The following is a 22,937-nucleotide window of genomic DNA, read 5'->3' as shown; positions in this document are numbered from 1 at the left end:
AGCCAGACACACTAGCCTGCTGCAACCCAGACCCAGGGTCTGGGCCATGCCCCCAAAGCTGCAGACTTTAACTAAAAACAGCTCAGCAGGTTACCTGTCTCCAGCACCCAGGCCCCAATGGGATCCAAACCCCAAATAAATCAGTTTTGCTTTGTATAAAGCTTATACAGGGTAAGTTTGTATTGTTTGCCCTCTATATCCTTGATAGAAAGATATGCATAGCTATTTGCTCCCCCAGGTATTAATCACTTACTCTGGGTTTACTAATAAACAAAAGTGATTTTATTAAGTATAAAAAATAGGATTTGAGTGGTTTCAAGTAATAACAGACAGAACAAAGTAAAAACAAAAACACACAAGTCTAAGCCTAATACATTAAGAAACTGATTACAGGTAATATCTCACCTTCAGAGATGTTCCAATAAGTTTTTTTCACAGACTAGACTCCTTCCTAATCTGGGCCCAATCCTTCCCCCGGTACAGTCCTTGTTAGTTCCGGCAGACACCTCAGGTGGTAAGCACTCATAAGCATATTTCCATAAAACACATGGATTGCAACATCACACAATTGTTACCATTTAGTAAATGAAAACAAACTAAAGTGCACTGTATATATGTTTTAGGAAATGAATAATGAAGTGTGTTTTATATCTAAAGTTGTCTAATGAGAGAGCCAAATTTTAGTAGTAGTAGTAGTAGTAGTATGTTAAGCTTTAAATGTGAATACTTTGCATTGACAGGTAATTTGCCTGTTTATTAAAAATAATTTGTGTTTATTAAAATGATTATGAATGCAGATGGAATATTAACTTTCTTCTTTGCAGAGAAGTGTCACAATGGTAGAAAACTCAGCCCGGGCACAAGTGAGTGCTTCTCCATTGACTGCACTGGAACTCTTCCTACTTACACCACAACTGCATTTGGCCCAGTGTATTTTTTTTTTTAATAAGTGATTTAGTCTCTTATCATACATGTGTTCTGGGTTTGGTTCTGTTCTGTATCTTCAGTGATTTAGCTAATGGCATAGAGAGTACACTTAAGTTTGTGGATGATACCAAGCTGGGAGGGGTTGCAAGTGCTTTGGAGGATAGAATTTAAAATTCTAAATGATCTGAACAAACTGGAGAAATGGGCTTAAATTGCAGCAAGGGCAGTTTAGGTTGGACATTAGGAAAAACTTCCTAACTATCCAGTGGTTAAGCCCTGGAATAAATTGCTCAGGATGGTTGTGAAATCTCCATCATGGAGATTTTTAAGAGCAGGTTGGACAAACATCTGTAATGGATGGTCTAGATCAGGGGTGGGCAAACTATGGCCCGCGGGCTGGATCGGGCCCCTCAGGGATTGCCCCCCGTGGCGCTGCAGGCCCTGCACCACTCTCAGCAGCAGCCAACCCGACGTCCCTGCGGCCCCCGGGCCCTTGCCTCCAGGCACTGTCCCCCGCAGCTCCCATTGGCTGGGAACGGGGAACCGCGGCCAATGGGAGCTTCGGGGGAGGTACATGGAGGCACGGGAAGGGCAGCGCACGCGGAGCTCTCTGCCCCTCCTCCCCCCGGGACCACCCCAGAGCCCGAACCCCTCCTGTACCCCGCCTCCAAACTCCCTGCCTTAAGCCCCCTGCCTGCATTGTGCATCCCTCCTGCACCCCAACTCCCTGCCCTGAGCCCGTGCTGCACCCCACACCCCTCCTGCACCCCAACCCCTGCCCTGAGCCCCCTCCTGCACTCTGCACCCCAACCTCTGCACCCCACACCCCTCCTCTGCCCCAATCCCTTGCCCTGAACCCCTTCCTGCACACTGCACTCCCTCCCGCACCCCAACCCCCTACCCCGGCCCTGCAATTTCCCCACCCAGATGTGGCCCTCAGCCCAAAAAGTTTGCCCACCCCTGGTCTAGATAATACTTAGTCCTGCCATGAGTGCAGAGGACTGGACTAGATGACCTCTTCAGGTCCCTTCCAGTCCTACAATTCCGATTCTTTGTGCTAGCTACAATTATCTTAATCTTAACACTAAAAAAGAAGGCTAATAAGCATAATATTCTATATTCCTAAATTAAAAAGGACACCATTAATGTTGGAAAAAAATAGAGTTTCTCTCCTCTCCAACAAATGTCAGGCTTGCATTGTAAATATGTTATAGTCTATATTATATTGATCTTACAAACACACGCTTAACTTTTTGCATGTGAGTAGTCTTGAAATCAATCACATCAGTAAAGTTTATGTGCATTTGTAAGTGTTTGCAGGATTGGGGCCAAAGAGTCTAGATTCCTTGAAATGAGGGCTGGAGTTAGTCAAAGTATGTTATATAACCTAGACACAGCACAGGAGCATTTGTGATGCAGTCTTTGATCTGTCAACCTTGACAAAATCTTTCCTTTAAGAAAAAGAATCTTAATTTTTTTGACTAATGCTTGTAGAGAGCATTACTGTTCTCTTTTATCTTGGCTTCTTTCATACATTCACCAAGTGTCATTTTTGATATCCTTGGGAAGTAGGAGAAGAATTTTCACCTTACCCATACCACATCTTAAAGAATTACCTTCAAGAGAGGATTGTTTCAGAATCTATCACCGTATACAGTCATCAAACCCAACACTACACAAATGGTAAACTCCTTGTTTAGAGTATTATTACTGAGCCAAAAATAACTTAGTTTAGCATAGGAAAACTGTTCATAAATATTAAGTTGTTCAATAAGCTGCCATTAGGAAAAATATTTCTGGCTAAAAGGTGCTCATTCAATAATAATTTCTCAAAAAATAGCTTTTTCAGTGTGGTCAGGTAATACCGGATGTCTAAAGCAAAATACTATCTTGAAATGGAAGTCAAATTTCAGTGGATAAATAAACAGTGTAGCTCAGGGGTAGGCAACCTATGGCACGCATGCCGACGGCGGCACGCGAGCTGATTTTCAGTGGCACAAACACTGCCCGGGTCCTGGCCACCAGTCCAGGGGGCTCTGTATTTTAATTTAATTTTAAATGAAGCTTCTTAAACATTTTTAAAACCTTATTTACTTTACATACAATAATAGTTTAGTTATATATTATAGACTTATACAAAGAGACCTTCTAAAAAGGTTAAAATGTATTATTGGCATGCAAAACCTTAAATTAGAGTGAATAAAAGACTTGGCACACCACTTCTGAAAGGTTGCCGACCCCTGGTGTAGCTCCTTCCACCAAATTACAGCAATCCTACTATGTCTGCCTTTCCTCCAACCCTTGAGTTACCTCATTCTTGGTACATCCTGACTAGATTTGGCAATGCTTTCTCATTTGAACAAGAAAATCCTTATAAAGCTTTTAAGAAAATCAAATATCAATAAACCAGAAAACGAAGAGACTATATATGAAATTGAGTTGGCAGTCCAGGGACACTCTGACTAATCATTATTGCTAGGAGACTCCCTGTGCAAACTCATGTCAAGAAAGTGCTAATATAATTCTGTTAAATGCAAACTACTATGTAAATGCAATGTAAGATGTTCCACAAAATGTCAAGAAATGCAAAATTAGTGTTGCATATAGTTTGTTGCATGGGGTAAACAAACAGGATGTACACACTTAAGACAAATTAGTGATGATAGAACGTATGTGCATCATGAAGCATTAACATGAATTTTTAACCTTTAGTCTTTTCATTTCTAAAAATTTGTTATTTCAACTAGGAAGTCATACTATTGAAAACAGATCTTTTGTATTTAATTGTATTTGATTTTCTTTAAGTTAAACGAAGAGCGAATCCAGCGTTGTTTAGCATGTGGAATTTATGGATTAGATTTTGCCCTTGGTACCTACAGGGATGCTAGAGGCGGGGTAGGGAAGACTCTCTAGCAATTTTCTTTGCCAATGGATCTTGTAAGTTCCCCGAAGCAATACTGATAAGGCAGAGGATATTCTTGGTAGAGAAGAAAAGCATCTACCCAGGAGAGTGTTTGCCCTTATGATGTGAGGAGGTTCCTTCAACCTTTGTCAAGGAGGCTCATAATTTAGGAATATGTCCAGATTGCCAGCTGCTCTTGCAAACTGGGTTGGCCACAGCATAATCTCCTGTGCAGGTTTCAGATGATAATTGTGATCGCTTATAGTCTATCTGATGTTGATCTGATCACAGTTATGTATGCATTTGTGACTTGATTAGAATGTGTTCTGAAAGTTACAGTTGAACACTCAGATGCTACATCTGGTTCAGAACATGGCAGCAAGTCTGTTTAGTGGATTAGATGTGGGAAGCACATTACAACTCTTCTCAAACAACTGTATTGTCTCCCTGTTTGCTTCTAGGTGCAGTACAAAATATGAATATTGATCAGTAAGGCCTTGAACAGTAGGAGTCCAAACTGCCTGAGAAAACACCTTAATCACTTTCATGACTGCCAAGATCACTTGTGTGCTCTGGTTTAGAGACTGTGGTGATGGGCATAAATATAAAACCTGAAAATTAAGATAGGCAGTATTTGATATTCTCTTGCAGAGGAGGAGCCTACATTTTGTAATTTTTCCCCATGTGGGTCTGACATAACCCAAATTATTGGTTTTCAGGGCATGCTCTGAAGGTCACCTTTTCTCCTGAGCAGGAGGTTATGCGGTGTATTTTTCTGAAGGCTTGTATTAATATTAGACTACCAGCTAGTTTTTCTTTGTTTCTATGCACCCACAGATGTGTAATAGGCACTATTTTATAAATTAACAACCAAATGCTCACTTACGTAGTTGAACTTGCAGACATCACTCATTTGAATTCACAGACTTAAATATAAGAAATATTTTCAGTATATACACTCAGTAAACACTTTTCAGGATTAATTAACTGAAAGAACTTTTTCAAACCTTACAAAACCACTAGTATTTACAACACTGTGTTTAAGCAGAGTTGCAGACTTGTGTACTCCATCCTTGTCCAAAGAAGTGTAGATAGGTTTGTTCTTTTACAAGAACACAGTCCCTCAAATTTACAAAAAACCCTTTTGTTCTTTAAGAAAGGAGAAAAAAATACAATAAACCCCCTTTGGTTAGAGAATGGGCAAGAAACATTCAGCCTGAAAGGTGAATGGATCAGAGAATTGTATGTGAAAGCAGAGGATTATAAAGGAAAAAGATTTATAGTTGAAAACCGTTAACACTAATTTTTTCTATAGCAAGTGTTCTGACATCACAGAATCATAATTCTAGAAACATGTGCTAGACTGTCATTCAGTTGTTTCAGCTATCCAGACTCTTGTCTGCCTTTTGATGACAATAACTTTTTGAATATATTTAAGGGGCAAAAACATACTTACAGGCATTTCTTCCTGAATATATCCTTCCCTAACAGGTATCAATAGTATGAAGTCCTGCCCCAGGCCTGCTAAGACAAATCCACAACATATTTTTTTGTAGCAGCAATCTATTTGTATGATAGGAAACAACAGACCATGAATCCTTAAAAGTTGCTTCATGTGCTGAGATCTACATAAGCTGTATAAGTTAAGCAAAATTCTTGCTGTCTTTTTAATAATCTGTCTTCCCAGGTGGTAACAGTCTTGGTGCTATTCAGTAGGCTCATAGTGCCTCAGACAGTTGTGTTAAAAGACTAACTTCAGAATTTTGGAGCCAAATGCCAAACCATCTGAATCCTAATTATGTGAACCCAGGACCTCAGTTCATTATACGTGTGATGTTCCAGTCACGGTAGCAGCTGGTTGTGAAGAAAAGGAGACTCTGCAACTTGTTTTATTCCTTCACATGCACCAAATGTATCCTTCAGCCTAAGTTTCCCACAGGTTAGAGGCTATTGTGGGCCTTCATTAAGGGGCAAAACCAGTGATCAAGCATGGCCTTACACCATCTTTCCCTATCTGCTCCTGTCTAGGTTTCTATCTCCACCCTTTAAGGGCTTCAGGTGTCTGTTGGCAATTAGCCCTAATAAACCAGTAGGTGTTTCTTAAAGGAATGTTGGCAGTCCTAATAAGAGACAGCTGTGGGATCTCTATGTGCCTCAGGCTGGCTTCAGCCCTTGGTTTGACTGGCAATGTGCAGGATCCATTCACCTTGTCATGGTATTCTTTAATTAATGGAAGTTTGCTTTGAAATAGTCACATGGCAACCTTTTTTTAAAATTTAAAATTCCATTTCACTCATAAAATTAATCCCCAACAGAGTGGAGTACTTTGTTGCAGCTTTACGTGTGATTTCTTACACAAATTAAAAGAAAAAACAAACAAACCATAATCACTGCAGTAGTTAGCCTACTTTAACTTTGCCAAACTAAACCATATTCCAAGCTAAGGTAATCTGAGGAAAATATCCAGTCCAATTGAATTGCAGTCCTAGGAGCCCTTTCAGGGTTTGTTAATGTTTGTGTATTTTTTATGAAGCATTACTATATGGGGAATTGTGCTCTTGCATATGAACTAATTAGTAACAATAGGAGATCAGAGCCCTCAATGATGCTTTGAGCAGCAAAATCTTCTTATCCCCAGATAAGTCTCAAAATTGTGGTCTGTTAAGGGAATAGTGTTTTGTGAAATATCCAGCCTTTTATTGTTGTTAGGCTTGTTGATATCCTGCAACTTGTGAAAAGTGGGATCATTCACATGTCCCATATGGTGAGATACATGAAGTAATGGTACCAAGTCCTTTGTCTTTGTTGGCATAGGTTGATTGAATTACTACAATTTGTCACTTCGGTCTTTTTGTTTTTGGCATGTTTTCCTAAGTAACTATTTTCTCAATGGGACAGAAAGAAACCAAACAACTTTTTAATAAAAATTCAGCAAGTAAGAAGTAAACAAAAATTAATTCCAGCAGAGCTCATTCTAGACCCATCTGGTTCCAGTTCCTGAAAGCAAGAGCCCCTGATGATTCCTCACTGGGAGGCCTGTTGAGGCAGTATTATTATAGCAATTACATAAGAATCTTGATTAGACTAAAATTCTAAGATATTAAAAATACTAATCTTTTTTTTTCTATTAGAATTACTTAGCTGTGATCCTTTTTGTGTCTTGTTGAAGTTCATTAGGCAATTTATATGGCAGATGAGAACTGCAGAATGCTAAAGGAAAATTGCAGTGGAATATGAAAGATTCCATCTTAACAGATAGAAACCCAACAGAGGGTGTGCCAGAGCACAGGCATGGTGGGAACTGCCTAAAGTAAAAAGTCTAAGCTGTGCTACCCAGAGGGGCATGCTGCTTACTGAGGTACTTACGTTGCCTCTGGTGATCAGTTCGATTCTCTGACTGGTGAAGGAGCTCATATGGGACCACAATGGCTGATTAAATCCATCCTTTTGTCTCACTGGTGTGTTCTGTTAAAAAATGAACATCATAGCAACCAAAACCCAACATTTTTTTAATTGATTAGCTGGTAGAGTTTGGGGATATTCCTGATGTTTATTCTTGTGGGGCTTATATGCGCCCTTCAATTTCTCAAACAATTTATGGACATTCAGTGGCATTGTCAACACACCTTGGGGATTTTTTGCCTCTTTCATCTGTTCCCTCCGGAGCACCTTATGGAGGGTCATTTGCATCATCAGCATACCTAGGCCTTTGGGCTCACGTGCCGTGCATTCTCCAGAGTGACATATATCTCTGGACAGAGTCCTTGGGCAATCGTGCATTACTGGAGCACTTGTGGTCACTTCCATGTCTCTCTTCATGCTGCCTTGGAAATTTTGGTTATTGGCATCGGTGCACCATCTACTGACGTGACTACTGTGCTTTATGCCCGAGAAGGGACCATGACTGGCCAGCACATGATATATGTTCACAAATGTAACGTGTGTGCCACTCAGTCCTAGAGCGTACTCCTCAAAGTCTCCCTGGCCTTCTCCAATTGGTCTGTTAAGATTGCCATGAAGCCAGCCTGGAAAGCCTCAGAAGCTTTGTTTTAAAAGGAACCAAGGTAAGACCCCATACTAGGTGTCAGAACCCTGCACCAATGCTACCTACAATCATGCAAGTCCCACAGAGGAGACTGTATAGCTTTATATCCAATCCTGTATAAAGTGTCCTGCTAGACCTAATGTGATTGGTACCAGACTGTGGTGAGGTTTTCTCCCTTGAGCAAGAACCCAACCAGTGATGTTCAACCTGGCTCGTCAGAGGGTACATGTAGACAAGGAAAATAGATCATGTTTTCCCCTTAGGATCAACCATGACCAGTGAACACATTTGTCAAGGTGTTAAACTGTGTCTACAGTAGGTGCAAAGTCATGTTTAAAAAAATTTGTTGGCTAGCAAGTTTTCAGACACAGTCTATTTTCCTAGTCATCACCACAAAGGCATCATCTTCTGCCAGTGCCAAAAGGGAACCAGACAACTCCTCATTTTGCAGCTGACTTTGCTGTCAGCTCTTACAAACAGCTGCCTGTGGTTTCTGGCTATTCCTTTCCCAGACATGCTGTCACAGATAAGCTACATAATGGATCCTCAGATGCAGCAAGACATACTGCATTCATAGGTGTGATGCTATCTCTTGAGAAATTTGTTTCCTTAATGTGTGATGGTCTTTTCACTGATCTTAATGCTCCAAAGCAATGTCCTAACATGGACATTTGTTGGAGCCCTTGTTAGCATGGAGTTTTTGAGAGTCAATGTCAGATCTATGCTTTGGAATCACTTACGCAGTTTTAGATTACCTGAACACTGATGGTTTCAGCATAACCAGTGTACATGCATACATTAGTAGCATTGACACTTCCACCACCAAAACTGATTTGGCATATGATGAAAACTTGCCTGGGATGGTGGATGTATTGCTGAGAAACAGGACTATTACTTAAATATAAAAAATGAGATTCCTCTGAAGCAAAGTATTTTTCCATTGGGAAGGTGGAGAAAGGTGATTCTCCCCAGGATTATTTAGTCTTTTCCCGTTTTATGAAGAAGATGCTAAGATGTTTTTCCTTTTGATTTGGAGACTGCCCAGGAAAACCCAAGGGCTTTTATTTCAAGGCATGGGGTACTTTCACAGGTATGGCAGCAGTGCCCTTATGGAACAATCAGTGAAAGAAGTGGGTTCATACAGTCCCAACTGTATCAAAGGGTTTGATACATCTTTTTACACAACTAATAAAACCATCAAAAGCACAGAACTTGGTGGTGATGGGGGACTTCAACTACCCAGACATCTGTTGAGAAAAATAATACAGCAAGGCACATATTATCCAACAAGTTCTTGGAATGCATTGGAGAAAATTTTTTATTTCAGAAGGTGGAGAAAGCAACTAGGGGAGAGGCTGTTCTAGATTTGAATTTGACAAATAGGAAGGCACTGATTGAGAATTTGAAAGTGGAAGGCAGCTTGGTAAAAGTGATCATGAAATTATAGAATTTATTATTCTAAGGAATGGTAGGAGGGGAAACAGCAGAATAAAGACAATTGATTTCAAGAAGGCAGACTTTAGCAAATGTAGGGAGTTGGTAGGCAAGATCCCATTGGAAGCAAAGCCTAAGGGGAAAAACAGTTAGAGAGAGTTGGCATTTTTTCCAAGAGACATTAATAAGGGCACAAGAGCAAACTATCCCACTGCGTAGGAAAGATAGGAATTATGGCAAGAGGCAACTCTGGCTTAATTAGGAGATCTTCAATTATCTGAAACTCAAAAAAGAATCCTAAAACTAGATCAAATTACGAAGGATGAAAATAAAAAAAAACTACACGAGTATGTAGGGACAAAATTAGAAAGGCTAAAACACAAAATGAGATTAAACTATCTAGAGACATAAAAGGTAATAAGAAAACATTCTACAAATACATTAGAAGCAAGGGGAAGACCAAAGACAGGGCAGGCCCATTATTCAGTGAGGGAAGAAAGACAACAGAAAAGTGCTAAATGCTTTTTTTTGTTTGTTTTTCACCAAAAAAGTCATACCGATTGAACATCTAACATAGTGAACTCCATAAGATTTGAGGCTAAAATAGGGAAAGAACAAATTAAAAATTAGATAGACAAGTTAGATGTTTTCAAGTTGGCAAGGCCTGATGAAATACATGCTAGGAGCTGACAGAGGAGATATGAGCCATTAGCGATTATCTTCGAAAACTCATGGAAAATGGAAGAGATTACAGAGTACTGGAAGAGGGCAAATATAGTGCCAATCTATAAAAAGGGGCGTAAGGACAACCTGGGGAATTACAGACCGGTCATCTTAACTTCAGTACATGGAAAGATAATGGAGCAAATAATCAAGCATCAATTTGCAAACATCCAGAAGATAATAAGGTGATAAGTAACAGTCAACATGGATTTGTCAAGAGCAAATCATGTCAGTCCAACCTAATTGCTTTCTTTGATAGACTAACAAGCCTTGTGGATAGGGGGGAAGTGGTAGATGTGGTATATCTTGACTTTAGTAAGGTTTTTGATACTGTCTTTCATGATCTTCTCATAAACAAATTAAGGTCATGTCTACATGTACAGTGGTGCAGCTGTACCAATACAGCTGCGTTCATGCAGCGCATCTGGTGAAGATGCTCCATGCTGACGGGAGTGACCTCTCCTGTCAGCATACAGAAAACACCACTGTGCACATGAACGTTTATGTTGGTGTAATTTATGTCCTTCGGGGGTGGAATATTCACACCCCTGAGCAAAATACATTTTTGCCGACATAGGCTGTAGTGTAGAAATAGCCTAACGAAATATAACCAAGGTGGAGCTGGTGTAAGATGGGTGCATAACTGATTGGAAAACTGTTCCCAGGGAGTAATTATCAGTGGTTCACAGTCAAGCTGGAAAGGCATATCAAGTGGAGTCCTGCAGTGATTGATCCTGGGTCATTTTCTGTTCAATATCTTCATTGATGATTTAGATAATGGCATAGAGCAGAGGTCCCCAAACTGTGGGATGCGTCCTCCTAGGGGGGCATGGAGGTATGTTAGGGGTGTGTGGCCAAGGCCCGGGGCAGGGAGGGAACACCACCCAGTTCTTCTCCTGGCCCTGGCCCTGGCCCCGGTTGCCAGCTCCGGGGCCCTGACTGCTAGCTTCGCCCCCTGTCCGGGGCTCTGCTCCCACCCCCAGCTGTGGCTCCAGCCTTGGCCCCCCTTATCCCTGTCCCTGCCCCGCTCCCAAGCTGTGGCCCTATTCATGGCCCCAGCTGGGTGGGAGGCATGGACTGGGTAAGTGGGGGGTGCAACCCTGAAAAGTTTGGGGACCACTGACAGAGAAAGTACACTTATAAAGTTTGCATATGATACCAAGCTGTGAGGGGTTGCAAGTGCTTTGGAGGATAGGATTAAAATTCAAAATGATCTGGGCAAACTGGAGAAATGATCTGAAGTAAATAGGCTGAAATTCCATAAAGACAAATACAAAGTACTCCACTTAGGAAGGAACAATCAATTGCACACATACAAAATGGGAAATGACTGCCTAGGAAGGAGTACTGAGGAAAGGAATCGGGGGGTCATACTGGATCTCAAATTAAATATGAGTCAACAATGTAACACTTGTTTAAAAAAAAATCATTCTGGGATGTATTAGCAGCAGTGTTGTAAGCTAGGTACGAGAAATAATTCTTTCACTCCACTCTGCACGGATAAGGCTTTAACTGTAGTATTGTGTCCAGTTATGGGTGTCACATTTCATGAAAGATATGGACAAATTGGAGGAAGTCCAGAGGAGCGCAACAAAAATGAGTAAAGGTCTTGAAAACATGACCTATGAGGAAAGATTGAAAAAAATTGTTTGTTTAGTCTGGAGAAGAAGACTGAGAGGGGACATGGTAACAGTTTTCAAGTACATAAAAGATTGTTACAAGGAAGCCATTGAAAATTTGTTTTACTTAACTCTGATGATAGAATTAGAAGCAATGGGCTTAAATTGCAGAAAGGGAGGTTTAGGTTGGACATTAGGAAAAGCTTCCTGTCAGGGTAATTAAGCACTGGAACAAATTGCCTAGGGACAGCAGGTTGTGGAATCTCCATCATTGGAGGTTTTTAAGAACAGGTTAGACAAACACCTGTCAGGAATGGTCTGGTTATTACTTACTCTTGACTTGAGGGCAGAGGACTGGACTAGATGACCTGCTGAGGTCCCTTCCAGTCCTACACTTCTGTGATTCTATGATAGAAAATATCCTTTGCTTAGAAATACCTCCATCTAGTTCTTACCAATTGTTGCGGCTCTTATAACTGGAGGCAGAACTGGCTAACTGAATTTCCCCTCCCTGTTAGCATGCCCATTGATGTGATACAATGGTAGTAGCCTGAATCCTCCAGTGTCATTGGAAGTTGCATGCTAGAAAGACCTACACTTACAAAGGGAAAAAGGTTGCTGTTGTGAAAAGTCCCTTGTGTATTCTCTTATAGACGCCATACAAAATCTGCTCCACTTCTTTCTTCTTCTGTCTGAGTTTGGGTTAAAAATAATCTCCCTAATGGCTTTTCTACCCTGGGAAATTATATCATGTTAGACAACAATCCTGAGGAGTCATGGTAATTAACATGGTGTGAAACAATGCACACTGGGACTGTTGTGTTTAACATTGTGTCAGCTGGTCATGGCTAACCTTATGGGTCACTGGCTCAAAAGGTTAAAATAACATTAATTTTTGACACATGGAGGCTTTTTCATCACAGCTTTCAAATGCAACTGGCCTTTCCTAATTTCAGTGATGACAACTGCAGAGGAGGTATCTATCTTTAATATGTTAACAAAAGGCTGAAATATATGAGGCTGCTAAAGAGACTTAGACCTATGTGTACTGGGAAAGTACATCATATTAGAACCCTGGGGAGTTGTGGTAACTAACACAGTGTTAAACACAACTGGGGACTCAGCATAGACAGAGAATATTGTGCATACCATAGCATCAGCTGGTCTAGGGTCTACCACAGTTCTGGTTTGGATTTGGCTCAAGATAGTGGAAATATCTCAATAACAGTTCACTGGACATTTAGCTTCATCAGCTTCAAATCCAAAATCTGAATCCTAGCCAAAACCTAATACAAATCTCTGTTCCACATCTTCAGCCTACCTATAATGATATTCTTCAGTCTGAAGGCAAAAATCCAAGTAACCTGTTTGTTATTGCCAAAAGGAATAATTAAGTATCCTTTGGCAAAAATAAAACTTGCTTTAGGTCCATAAAGTTTTATTAAATAACTTCTATATTTCATCATGTTATGCTTCCATCAGAAGACTAAAGGTATAGTATTTGGTAAAATCTGCTAGTGGGTTGAATGTTTGTCTCTCATATTTCCATAGGGATTGGAGTTGAATGTAGTAGTAGCACTAGTAGAATTCTTAATCATAACATTATAGCAGTTTTATATTTTTAAGTACAGCGTATAAAACTTAAGTTAGTTTTGCATGCTGGAGCCCAGATTTGGTGCCTGAAATGTAACTCTCATGTTGTCAGGGCCTGGAAGTGGTATGGAGATATTGCATTCTGCCCCTCTATGTATGATGTGTGGTTAAGGCCGGGAAAGGGGAAAGTGATACATGCTCCTTACTAACAAACCCCCTTGGGAAAAAAATGGAAGATGCAAGGGGTGGGGGAAAGGTTGCTACAGTGAGTGGGGTGTGGTAGACATATACCCCTATAACCACCTCCACCCAGTAAATCTGTGTATTATATATAAAATGTCAATTGTATTTTTTTTTTTAATATCTGCTGTTTGACTTGCAGAGCGTGGCAGAGATCAGATCAGTCAGTCTAAAGGATGTGAAAGGATGACTTTTGTGCTGTTAAAATCTTGTAATATGTGCTAATCTTACAGAGCTATGTCCATCTGGGATAACAGTCTACAGATTACCACGATGTGTAGCATAGTGGGAGCATGGCTTGGAGCATTTCCTATTCCTCTGGATTGGGATCGGCCTTGGCAGGTTAGTCTTCATACCTTTTATTATAAGTGTATACACATTTGTTTGTTGCAGTGTGAGAGATGAACAAAAAGCAGGGAGACGGTAAAAGTGTATTAGAGGTGCTAGCATGAAGCTGCTTATGTAATGTAGCCAAATCCCATTTAAGAACTGTATAATAAATATCTCTTTTCCAGTATACATGTATCATGCAGCGTTTTTACTGCTCTTTCAGTTGGTTTTGAAGTGTTTTGTGTGCATGTGCTGATATTATCAGTAGATGCTTGAAGAAAATATCACCGAAAGCTAATATTCAGAGTTTGATATTGAGGAGCTACACAAGCAGGAAGAGAAGAGCAACATGACATATGACAGGGAGTGTATCCATGTTCAGTTTGTGGATAGAAAGCATTGCTTTTATTGTTTATGGGGAGGGGAAGAGAGTTGCTTTCCAAGTGTTTCAGCTTCCCTGCACCTTCCATTAAAGCACTTAACGAAATGCATTTAAAATTGCTATTGGCTTAATATTGATTTGTGTAGTTTGTGTGGCCAAATACCTCTGCTGAAAATTTACCTTATGATTTCAAAGGAAACACTGGCAAGTAGCAGCTACTTTGTTGCACAATAAAAAAATGGGAAGCTGGCACTGCAGAAAAATCTGTAAATTCAGCAGTCTGCACTGTTCCATTTGACTTTAATTGACGTGCGGAAATAATCTCTCTACTGTTACCTAAATATGTAAATGCTCTGATATGATTCTTAATAATAGCTATTGGTGTAATTAGAAAGAAAACACTGCTGCGTTCCATCTTAGTGAGGTGCTAACTGTTTACAATAAATCCATCAATATTTGCCAACCCTATAATGCTATTGATCAGATGGAGTTCAGAAGTCTCCTCTTCCAGAAATTTGTAGCGCTGCCAGCACGCCAAGTCTCTCTCATCCTCAGAAGCCTGGTGATTTATACTCCTGTTCGAGGGTTTTTCCCAGCAGGAGCTGAGCAGGTTACCTTTGTGTCAGAAGTCTTTTTTTTAGATCAGTATAATTACATCTTTATTAAAATGTTTTAAATATCCCAAGAAATCAGAATAGCAGATGCGTGGTTTAGTAGCTTAAGAATAAAGTTTGACTTAACTCCTTGCAGCTACATATTCTAAACCTTGGAGCATGTTTCACCCTTCCCTCCTCTTGAGGGTAGGTGCTTGGCAGCATCATTTAGTGTATCAATTACGTGGTTTCTTTGATGAGACCTTAAAATCAATGGGCTCAATCCTGTAAAGTGTGCCTTGTGCAGGGCATCCTCATCTCCTGCTGACTTTAGTGGAGGTTGAGAATGCTTGGCACTTTGCAGGAGTAAGTATGGGGATTTTGCTTTCCTTGCTTTGACGTTAATTAACATTCCCCTGTCATTTTCTAAAAGTCATGTCCCAGTGCCCTAGGTCAGAATCCACCCCAGCCTAGAGACCCGTGTGTCTCTCATCCTCCTGACCAGGGTTTTTCCAGGCTGCATAGTTCCCTGCCTACACTAAGTTTCCCAGCAATACAGAGTGCCTAAGCAGGCCTGCTTTGCTTTCTCTTCAGAGGCAATAAGCAGCATAATTGCCCACAACTGAAAGTTACCACATAGTTCTTTCTAAGCAAGCACATTTACTCTTAAGGTGAAAGCATTACAGAGAAAACATATTGAAAACAATAAAAGAACCTACATGCAGGCTGCTAAACTTACCAGAGATCACCCCCAACTCCAGCAAGGGTTCTGGCACGTGATCAAGCCTTCTTCAAACTCTATTAAGGCGTTTTTCTGTGGTTACGAGTTCATTGCAACTGTTAGCTCAGAATAAGCACTCTGTGAATCATTCATTCTTTCCTTTATGCAGTTTGAGCCTTTGAGCTTGTTCTCATATAACAGATGATCAGCAGACAAAGGTCCCCTCCTCAGGGCAAAGCATTACTCGAGGGGGGTACATTAGCATGCACATTTGCCTAGAGATTTCCTGGGAAATGCTGTTTAACTTTTTGTCCCAGAAGTTCGTTCTTGTCTGGTACATTGTTTAAAATAATCTTTTGAAATTCATAACACTTCCCAGGGTTTACATTGGCCACGTCTCCCTTCTACAGAAGTTACATACAATCCCACAACAGTATAAAAACTCGGCATTTATAATACTATGGACTCCAAAGCTATTTAAACTTAATTCATTTAGCTCTCTCAAAGATATTGCAGGAAATTGCCATATCTGTCACAATGGGCACCAATCGATGTGGATACAGCTCTCCACCCTAGAGAAAACTGCATTTCACTGTGTTTGCATGTTGTATGTGTAGGGACAGATTTTTACATTTCCCTGATCTTTGTTGTTTACACCCATGCAAAGAGTGTATATTGCTACCAAATCAGCACTGGTCTAATCAAGTTTGCAAGATGGAGTGCAACAGAGAATCTGACCCTAACAATGTACTTTGGTCTCCTGTGGGATGAAAATTGTTGTATACTTGAAAAATACTTTATTAATACAGTATTGCACAAGATCTAGGTCAGAATAAAGACCTTACATTAGATAATGTATGTCTTGAAGACTTCACTAATAAATTATATATACAACTTCTCATAAGTTGTGTAATATGTCTGTATCTTATATACCAATAGTATGAGCTGAGATATAAAAAATGAATAGATTCTGATGAACAAGACACACATATTAATTAGATAAGACAGATAATGTAAATAAATGTAATTCTTGATTATACAGCTCCAAATGTTGACATGTGGGAGACCCAAGTTTGGCAGTATCCTGGCAACTTTTTGTGTGTGTGACTAATATAGACTTGGGTCAGAATTTTCAAACGTGAGTGGCTAAAGTTGGGCTTCTGAATCTATATTCAGGCATCTAAACAGGTGTTGCCAGCTATTCAGAGATGCTGAGTGTGACAGATATTGCGTCTGCATGCAGCATCTTTCGGAGAACATATTGTATTAAGGTAATAAATAATCTCTGTATTACTGTGGGCCAGGCATTGTATGCAGCTCAGGGGAGGGGGATAATGGTTGCTTTTAGCTCCTCCAGGAACTAAAACCAGTGGGGGATGATTAAAGTGAATCACTCAGGTTGTAAATACCTCTAGAGGTACCATCCCTTGGGAGGCTTGCATATACTTGTTCAAAGTGGGTTTTCCAGAGACTAACAGAAAAAGAAAGGGCTTTAGATATAAAAAGGCTGCATTTAAACTGACTTAGGGCCTCCTTTCTGATACAGCTAACAGACAGGTCTTTCTATCCAAAGGAGCCCCTTACTTTGGCCTACTAGAGTCCCATAAGTATGACAAGTGATTCTGGTATGTTTAGTTTTTGTTTAAATCTGCTTGTTTTTTATATGTTTTCTCTCCAATGCTTTTACCTTGAGAATAAATGCGCTTGCTTGGAAAGAACTTGGTGGTAACTAGTAACTGCTAGTAATGCACTGTTCATAGCCCTCAGAGAGAGAAAGCCAAGCACAGGTGCTGGCCTTTAGGCAGACTGGCTTGCCAGGGATATCACAGTGTAATGCAGGGAGCCTTGCAGTCTTGCCCTCCCCTCCTCCCCGCCCCTGTCACAAGGAATGGGACAAGGGTCCCTGCCCAGAGACAGGTGATGACTGGAGATCTGAGACCTGACTGGGCACTCCTGGAATGGACCACAGGAAGTGTGTGTGTGTGGGGGGGGATACAGGTGCAATTATCCTGAGACTGTGACACTGAATATCTGCAGTTTTCGAAGTTACAGTAGCTTGTCACTGGATGTCTTTGGGCAGCAGTACTGTGCAGAACCTCTGCAGCGCTATGCACTGTGGCTGCACACCTCCTTGTCCCTGACACTCACTTCCCCCTCCTACCCTCACCTCTGGTATGTGCCTTATACTGGAGCTTGGGAGGGAGTCCACAAAAGACAACCTGAGGCTATCTTCCTCCTTTCCTGTGCTAGGGGAATTCTCCCATGCCCATATCTAGGGTTTTCAGAGCTCCTTTGTCACTCTGGCCCCTTTACCCAGCATATGGCAGCTTCAGCAGGGGTGAAAATCTCACTGAAATTTTGCGCTTAAAGTACTTGAGTATCCTTTTTAATCATCTCTTTCTGGGGAGCTTATGGAGTAACCATAGGGCAGGCAGCTTATCAATCCTGTAGGCCATAGATAGGAGACTGCTTGTGGGGGACAACATTTTTAAATGCTAATGTTCTTTATGGTCCACTTTATAGGGGAAAGTGAAAGAAACCTTTTTAATACAAAACAGCTTGTATATTTGTATTTATCTCCATAAATATAGTCAAACACAAAAATGATACTGTCAGTGGGGTAGAAACCAGTCTTTATAGGCTGGTTTTTATTAACCTGGGCTTGACTTGTAGAACTTGACAAATATCAATTGAGAGATAATATGAACAGGGACTTCAAAAATACCTGGTCACTAAATTATAAGAGATGAAAAAGGTGTCCTGGCCAAACTTTTGTGGTGTTTGTAATGGAAACATTGCCCCCAGTCCGGTCAAGCTGAGATGTCCCATGGAGGTGATGTATTGGAGTTGGACTGTTAGCATTCCCAGAGAGCTGATTCAAGGAACAGCATTAACATTGGTCTTTTCCTTCCTCCCACCCAATAGAGCAGTGGTTCTCAAACTTATGTGATCGCACCCCCCTTCTTTGTGTCTGTAGTAGTTTATGCCCCCTCACCACACAAGTACATATATCGATAAAAACAAATCAACATGCAGCTCACTAACTATTAGAATATGTAAGGCATTGATTCAAACAGAGCCAACAATCCATTGCAATAAGAGCAAAGCAAAACTGTGATTGTGGTCGATTCTTACAATTAAATGTACACACCACATTGTAGCAAATGGATTAATGTACAGACAGCAACGACTTTGTATAATACGATGCAAGCTTAACAGAAATCCATCAATATGCACAGCACCATCTAGAGTCAAATACACAGTGCCACCTGAGGACCTCGTATGGCTGGAGGAATCAGCTTTGTTAGTCAGTGCTATGGGTAAAATGCGCACAGTACATGGTTTTTTTTGGGGGGGGAGGGGGGGGTTCCCTTAAAGCTTTTCATCCCTCCCTCCCCCAAACACATTGTGCCCTCTAATTTGAGAACCTCTGCAATAGAACACAGATTTACTGCTCAGCTACTTGAGTTATATATGGTTCTTCAAGGCCCTCATGGAATCTTTAGGTCTGATAGACATTCCTGGGCACCAACAGTAAGAGCATTCCTTACAGGAGTATTCCCAGTGCTGCCACTAGTCACATGGGAAGCGAGAGAAAGTGATGAGATCTCCTTTCCCTGTAGCTATGAAAGAGGAGGGACCCTTCACTCTCTGTCTTCACCTGAGAGTACAGAGGTGGGAAGAGAAGAGGCATTGACACAGGATTGTGATGTTGTATTGGAATGCCAGTGTTAAATCACCTTGATGCAGTGTTGTCACATATTGACACAATCCTGATGCAACATCACAACACACTGCCAGGACAGTCTGGTGTGTCTTCATAACTGCAGTGATGAAGTAGCTCTCCAGCTGTTGAAAGCTTAAGTATTCCTGTAATACTGATGATTGGATCTATGTAAAATGATGATCCTTCCAGACTGGAATGAGAAGACAACCGGAAATTTCTATCAGAATTGCTCCTCAGAATAGGCTGAGGCTCAGTGTGGCAGAGTCTAGATTATGGTGCAGCAGGTGGAAATCTTTTACTTGTACTTGTTGACTCAAGCCAAAAGTAATGTCACCACTCAAAGTAAGCCTACAACATTTCTGCTTTTATTCACTAAATTGTACAGATAAATGAAGTGTGCCTCTGATAACACCATAAGCAGCACTACTTCCAGAATTATCTTATGTTCGCTCAATCTTTTCATTTGTATGTTGCCACATGTTTACAGCATTAATGAGCTGCTCATATAGTCATTACCTGTATAGTTTACTTTGGGCTCTCTTATTACCAAACCTTAAATTTTGTTAATGGACTGGGTTTCTATAAAAAGCAAACTTGGACATCTTTTAACTATGAGAGATTTACACAAATTATGTGAGTGATTTATAGTTAAAGTATGATTAGCATTAAAATGATAGCACATGCACTGCTATACAGCAAACCTGGGTTTGAATGTTAAAGCAAAGATGGTGACTCTCCTCATTTCCAGGATGCTGATCCACCCTCACCTAGAATCTATATAATAGGCCAATTAAGGGATGCCTTGTATTTTTCACATGATGTTCAATGGTCTATTAATGAAGATAACCTATGTATCTTTCGGTTCCATCGGATTCTGTTTCAGTACTTTCTGAACAATATTACACCTGTGCTCCATTCAGAACACAAGCGTCCAGTTTGTTTCCAGGTATAATTTAAGATGTTGGGGATCACCTCTCTCCCAGTTTGATACCAGCTCTGTTACTCAAGCGAAAAGCCCCATAGTTTAAGCAGAAGGGGGTTGGAAGCAAAGTGTCTTCCAGATTTGAGGAGCATTCATTGTAACTTCCCTAATTCTTCACCAGAGCCATTATTTGTTACCCTTCAAGGCCATATTGCAAAAGTCATCTGTTTTTCCCTTCTCAAGCTAAGTAAAGTGGGAGAGTTGGTTGTTTTGGATAGTGGATGAGGTCTAATGTGGCTGGAATTAGGGCAACTTCTTGTAATTTATCAGACTTGGATTTCTTTCTATGGTAAACTTCCTTTAATTACTAAGACAATTTCATATTACCTCTGTGCTATTGGAGCTCCTTGGCCACAGTGTAAGAGATTAGCTATATTTAAATTCTTGTTGTTATGAGTAAGGATTTGCATGGGCTTTACACTTATTAGAGGCTTTAGCATAATTCAGGGCCATGGTTAAAATACATAGGTCTCTCCTAAACTATGTTGTAGTAGTTTCTGATGCAACTGTGTAGTAATCAGATGTGCAAAGGTTGAATTTATAGGGGTGTTGGAAACCAGTGCTTTGAAAATAGCTCAGAATTGTGTGCCAACAGCAGAGGGCCACAGCCTATTCCCTAGTATCAATTTGTTAACTTCTCAGACTTACATACAAACGAAAGTTAAGCTATGAAACCCACAAATGTAGGCAAAACAACTCTTTACCCGTACAAAAACTTAAAAAATTGCAGTCTTCAGCAAAGAGTATTTTCTGTAGAGATGGCTATTTATAATGTGACATGAGCTATGAAATAAGTGGTAATAAAATTAAATCAGCTAAATAAATCATTTTCCTTATAAAGATGCATCATACTAGATATCAATCTGTTTTCAATGGTAAGTTGATGCTGAAAACCTCTTCCTCAACTAATGTACACATCTAGACTGTGTACTTCAGCTTTATTAAATTGCGATCATTAGGGTTAGTTATATAAAAAAGAAAACCAAAGATCCAAACATACATATAAACCTGTGACCTTTATTTGCTTTGAAATTATTGGTAGTGAAACACTCCTGTAAAAATTGCCATACTGTGACGCTTATACAAAAATTCATTAAATTCTGCTCACTTTAACCCTAAGAATGAACTAAATTTAATCAGAAACATTACTTATTTGGCTTGTCCACAGCAAGATTTGAAACACTGTTAGTACTTTTCCAGTGAACTGCATTTAAACTTGGTTGTTGCAAAAAGGTGCTAACAGATTTCCATTAGCTAGTTTAGCTAAGGTTTGTCTGTGTTATAAAATGGCTTACAGAATTGTGGTCATAGAGTAGGATTCTGACCAGTCTTTCTTTAATGGATGTTGTAGGCAGGGCCAATAGTACATTAATAGTAAAACATGTTTAATCATGGTTGAGGAGAGGCATCGCAAGCTGAATTTAAGTGCTGATCTTTGGCTCTGTGACAGTCCTGGGATGAGGTAACCTCAAATCAGCTACAGTCTCTAAAGTTCAACAAGTTTGTAAATGTACTGCTCTGATTTAGGATAAGTATTAAATGGTATCTAGTGAAGTTAGAGCTGTTAAACATAAGCAGATGTACATATCAAAATAAGCTTTGTATAATTGATAGATGTGTATTTCCATTAGCTCAGGATTTAGCAAATACTTCACCAAGTCCAAGTTCCTCTTCTAGACTATCTGGACTTGAGAGCCAGAATAAGTCCTCTCCAGATCTACTTCTGAAGTTCCCATCAGGCATTTTCCTACAGAAGTGGCCCCAAGTCAAGTTGTCAGTATGAATGGGCAGTTACTGCCATCTTTTTCCTTCTCTCTTCATTTGCATTGTTTAAATAGAAGATTCCAGTGTACTTATTTGAGTACTCTTAGGGCTTGTCTATACTTACCGCGCTGGTTCGGCGGCAGGCAATCGAACTTCTGGGTTCGATTTATCACGTCGAGTCTGGACGCGATAAATCGAACTCAGCAGTGCTCCCCGTCGACTCCGGTAATCCTGCTCGCCGCGAGGAGTACGCGGAGTCGACGGGGGAGCCTGCCTGCCGGGTCTGGACGGCGGTAAGTTCGAACTAAGGTACGTCGACTTCAGCTACATTATTCACGTAGCTGAAGTTGCGTACCTTAGTTAGATTTGGGGGTTTAGTGTAGACCAAGCCTTAGTTTTCTCTCTGTCATGTGAATGGGTATGCTTCTGCAGTCAACACAGGGATGCTCATGCTGCCACTGAAACACCACTTCCATCTTCCTGAGATCCTTTCTTTAAAAGTAATTTTTAAAGTGACTATGTTAAGCGAGTTGTTAATCTAATTCTTTGTGGACACCTGTCCACATCAACATTGGCACCCTCATCAGCAATCTCAGTTGAAAGGCTGAGGAATGATTGGCCAGAGAGGTTTCCTTCAGATGTGTTGCCAGTGGCTATGTGGAGGAAGTTTATAGTGCCACTATTTTTATGTCTTACCTGTTCAGTGGTTAAGATTTAATAAATAAATAAAGAATAATGCATATTTCTTATAGGGCTTTTCATCAGTAGATCTCAAAAGTCCTTCATAATTTTTGAGTGTATTTATCCTTACAACACCCCTATGAAGTAAGTATCCCCATTTTACAGATGGGGAACTGAAGCATAGAAAAGCTAAGTGATTTGCCTCAAGTCACAAAGGAAGTCCATGACTGAACAATTAAATCAAGATTGGATTTTTTTTTTTTTTTAGTATTTC

The 22,937-nt window shown here is 40.4% G+C and overlaps 1 protein-coding gene across 2 annotated transcripts in view; it reads left to right on the top strand.

Annotated features, from left to right (window-relative positions):
• The window catches only part of PIGF (phosphatidylinositol glycan anchor biosynthesis class F), a 43,770-nt gene that overhangs the window by 11,744 nt on the left and 9,089 nt on the right, over window positions 1–22,937 (top strand). For both annotated transcript variants that reach the window (XM_005296122.5, XM_042855168.2), the window contains exon 5: window positions 13,717–13,825. In XM_005296122.5, coding sequence (XP_005296179.1) covers window positions 13,717–13,825 — 109 coding nt within the window. The remainder of the gene's footprint in view (window positions 1–13,716; window positions 13,826–22,937) is intronic.

The sequence above is a fragment of the Chrysemys picta genome, chromosome 3 (genome assembly GCF_011386835.1).
Source record: "Chrysemys picta bellii isolate R12L10 chromosome 3, ASM1138683v2, whole genome shotgun sequence".
NCBI lineage: Eukaryota > Metazoa > Chordata > Testudines > Emydidae > Chrysemys > Chrysemys picta.
Note: the sequence above shows the minus strand (reverse complement) of the source record. Positions and strands in the feature narration are given on the sequence as shown.